This window comes from Mus pahari, chromosome 6, assembly GCF_900095145.1.
Source record: "Mus pahari chromosome 6, PAHARI_EIJ_v1.1, whole genome shotgun sequence".
Lineage (NCBI taxonomy): Eukaryota > Metazoa > Chordata > Mammalia > Rodentia > Muridae > Mus > Mus pahari.
This window is the reverse complement of record NC_034595.1, coordinates 6,974,593-6,978,701: the sequence shown is the minus strand read 5'-3', so window position 1 is coordinate 6,978,701 and position 4,109 is coordinate 6,974,593. Positions and strand designations below refer to the sequence as shown.

The window sequence follows — 4,109 nt, the reverse complement described above, 5'->3', positions numbered from 1 at the left end:
AAATACTGCAGGGAAAAGTGGCTTAGAAAGTAAAAGTTGATGCATTCAGTTAAAACCCTGCACTGTGTCTAGTCACTGTGTTTGAGGAAAGCAGACAGGCTGATTCCTCCTCTTATTTTCTACCCAGAAGTGAACCCATGTAGAGTGTCATGAGCAAAAGAGAACCGAAGACGGAAAGACAGGCTTGGTTCTTCGTGTCTTTGAGTAGGTGATAGGATTTCAACTAAGGAGAAAAAGACTGAGATCTGTGACAGGAGAAGCCATTCAGGTCATCCAAGATGCATCATCACAACATTTGTCTGGATGAGGAAGATGGTCTCCATATGCCAGGACTCCACTATGATAAGAGTCAGCACGGCCACATGTCCGGGTGAGTCAATGTGCCTCCTTCCCTTTTCATGGCTCTGGATGGATCCTTTTGCTAATGTCTCTGACCCAGTGTCTCTTGAGCCATTTCTGAAATTCACCTGCAGGGAAATTTGATTTATCAGGTACTATTAGATAAGTATAAAATCATTGCCCAATTTCTCTGAGCAATGTTTAATCAGTGCAATTTATTCGCCATCGTGACTAATTTCGCTATGGTTCTTACTAACCCCTCTGTTATTGTCAATAGGATTTCTGTAGACATTTTCAGTGTTGCCAGTCAGGCGAGGCTATCAGTGGTCCCTATTTACTACTTTCCCAGGCGTGCTTACCATAACAGCTTCACAGAGACAGCTAGACTGAAATGGATATGCAACCAACCTACCTTCTCCTAACCCTGGCTCAGCTTCTCAGATTACATTTGCCCATCATCTTTTCTTTTCCAAACCTTTCCGATCCTTTCCATGTTTCTAGATACAGAATGTCCAGAACATTCCTTTGAGTCTCCTTTGATGATTACTTCTCATAAACATTAACCATCTTGCAAATTCATAATTTTAACCTAAGATATAGAATATTAGTCTTCACAATATGTCTCTATAGAATATCTTTTCTGTATTCTAAATTCTATTGCCAACCTCACAGTAGTAATGCCTTACATTATTGACACTTAATTGTTTTTAGAATGAGATTGGCTGCAGGGTAAGCTACTAGCAGTATTCTAAAACATTATAGTAGTTAGGTACAAATTTATTATGCATTTATAAATGTGTCTTTAAAATTTTCTAATATTTACCATTATGTTAATCTGGAGTTATCTATAAAATTCGAAAGAATTATTGCTCTTGAATCTCTCGAGGTTTCTATGCCAGCCTGTATAATATGGCAAAATGAAATGGATTTGAATCCGAAGAAAGCCAGAAGCACCAGCTCTGTGATCATTTAAGTCTTTCGTCACTGCTATCCTTAAGATGTTTTAAACAAGTAGATTGTCAAAATGAACTCTCATGCTGCAGATTAAAAGAATGTAACGTGACATGCTTTGCCAATGTTCTCCATCACATTTTTGTGGATCTGGTCTGTGTAATGGTCTTGTCATAGGAATAATCACACACGATGCTAAGAGTGGGCTAAAAAATGTAGATAACAGCTATGCTTTTGATTTGATGCTAAATTTTAGCTTATACCACTTAACTTTTTGTGAGCAAATGTTGGTAGTTATATAATTAAAAGGATTAATAGTGTATGCAACATCAAGCCTACAAAGAAATATTATCCAAAAAATAAAAGTTGTTATAAAATTTTGGCTATTATCAACCACTCACTCATAATCACAGGGTTTTTTTGTTTCTGTTTTTGTTTTTTTTTTTAGTAGACTTTATTTAGTCCTCTTTATTGCTAGCTTGCTAGAGCAAATGAAATGAAGTCAGGTGCATAATGGGTAATTAGCCAGGGATTTGAAAACATCAATTTAGGAATGTATTCTCAACAATAAAAAGTATTAAAAAGTATTGCTTTTGAATGTGCATCTGATATGGATAGATAGTCACATGGTGGCAGTGGACATGCATACTTTCAACATACTTAATTTCACTATATTCAATAACATACATTATTAGTGGAATCAATGCCAGAGATTAAGAAATGAAACCTTTCTAATAACGAAAAATGATTTTTCAGGTACTTTGTACTATTTGTTTTGGGTGCAGTGGATATGTACTATGGTAGATCTTCCAATGATGACTGACCGTGGATGACATGGATAAAAATAACCAGACGATTGTTTCTGAATTCCTTCTTTTGGGTCTTGCTGGATACCCAAAGACTGAGATAATTTACTTTGTCATTGTTCTGGTCATGTATCTAGTGATTCTAACTGGCAATGGTGTTCTGATCATAGCAAGCGTCTTTGATTCCCGTCTTCACACACCCATGTACTTCTTCCTGGGCAACCTCTCTTTCCTGGATATCTGCTATACAACATCCTCTGTCCCTTCAACATTGGTGAGCCTAATTTCAAAGAAAAGAAACATTTCTTTCTCTGGTTGTGCAGTGCAGATGTTCTTTGGATTTGCAATGGGATCAACAGAATGCTTGCTCCTTGGCATGATGGCTTTTGATCGCTACGTGGCCATCTGCAACCCTCTGAGATACTCTATCATCATGAGCAAAGAAGTGTATGTATTCATGGCATCTGCATCATGGTTCTCTGGTAGCATCAATTCAGTTGTGCAAACATCCCTTGCCATGCGGTTGCCTTTCTGTGGGAATAATGTTATTAATCATTTTACGTGTGAGGTCTTAGCTGTCCTCAAGCTAGCATGTGCTGATATATCTCTCAATATCATTACCATGGTCATATCAAATATGGCCTTCCTGGTTCTTCCACTCCTAGTCATCTTTTTCTCCTACCTGTTCATCCTCCACACAATCTTGAGAATGAACTCTGCCACAGGGAGACGCAAGGCATTCTCCACCTGCTCTGCCCACCTGACTGTGGTGGTGATATTTTATGGAACTATCTTCTCTATGTATGCAAAACCCAAATCGCAAGACCTGACCGGGGAAGACAAGTTCCAAACTTCAGATAAGATCATTTCTTTATTTTACGGAGTAGTTACCCCCATGCTGAATCCAATCATCTACAGCTTGAGAAATAAAGATGTTAAAGCTGCCGTAAAATATATACTGAAACAAAAGTACATTCCGTAGAGACATCGGCAAACACAGGTTTTTATGTCGCAATCACGAAGTTGACTCAGTTGCAAATCTGTGAGCACATTTTCATTAATTATTTATTCATTTTGGAAAAAAATCTTGGCTACTTGGTTGCCTCCCAGAAGCAGAAGGTAAGCCCTAGTTCTAAAGACACCATGAACTTCAGAAACAGGGCCCAGAAACTCCTGAGATGGACCCTCCTTGAGGTCTAGCTTTCATGGTACCAGAAAGCACAATGCAAGCTGTATAATGAGGAAGACAACCAACAGTCTTATTCAGCTATGATGCCTATGAACCATTTCAGTCAACAGTATGCACAGTGATCATAAAGGCACAGTAATGGCATATATATATATATATATATATATATATATATATATATATATATGTGTGTGTGTGTGTGTGTGTGTGTGTGTGTGTGTGTGTGTGTGTGTATTTGTTGTTACAGCCACAGAAATTGGAGTTTTCACTCCTCATAAAGGAAACTTTTCTTTTGCAACAGACAGAGGACCACTTCAGAAAACCAACACTAATAAACATGCAGAATTGTGGAGCCCAGTCCCAGTGGATGTTATCTACCAAACATTTCCACACTTTCGGCTCAGGGAACATTGCCAAAGATGTGGCTGAATGATTGTAGTAGCCCGATTATCAGGGATTTCGCTGTGATATTATGTCTCTTGTAGTACCAGAAGCTACACTTGTAAAGTCTCACTAACATGAGTGCCTAAATATGGCCTGAACAAAGAGGACACCAACAAACATGCCAAAGTGCATGGAGAAGATCTCACAACGCGGCAACCCTCTACAAAGAACCACAAGCGACTCAGTAAATCTGGGCATGGGAGAGGTAGCCTTTCCCGGGGAAGAACACACCAGTTAGTTGTACAGTTCCAAATGGTAATCCCTGAAAACATTTATGCAGGTAGTATTATATGGACTGAACAGATTATATTTAGCAATTTATGTATACAAATATACATATTTGTTAGTGATAAAGGAAAAAGGGCCATACATTGGAGATA

The 4,109-nt window shown here is 38.3% G+C and overlaps 1 protein-coding gene across 1 annotated transcript; it reads left to right on the top strand.

The window, feature by feature from the left end:
• Nucleotides 1-2,069: 2,069 nt before the first annotated feature.
• Nucleotides 2,070-3,117, top strand: LOC110323534 (olfactory receptor 13C3). Its single transcript, XM_021200804.1, has one exon. It carries the CDS (start codon nt 2,125-2,127, stop codon nt 3,076-3,078), a length of 954 nt encoding a protein of 317 aa, XP_021056463.1. The 5' UTR covers nt 2,070-2,124; the 3' UTR covers nt 3,079-3,117.
• The last annotated feature ends 992 nt before the right edge of the window (nt 3,118-4,109 follow it).

Coding starts and splice junctions, on each gene's coding strand:
- LOC110323534 (XM_021200804.1), top strand. CDS start 2,125: ATGGATAAAAATAACCAGACGATTGTTTCTGAATTCCTTCTTTTGGGT.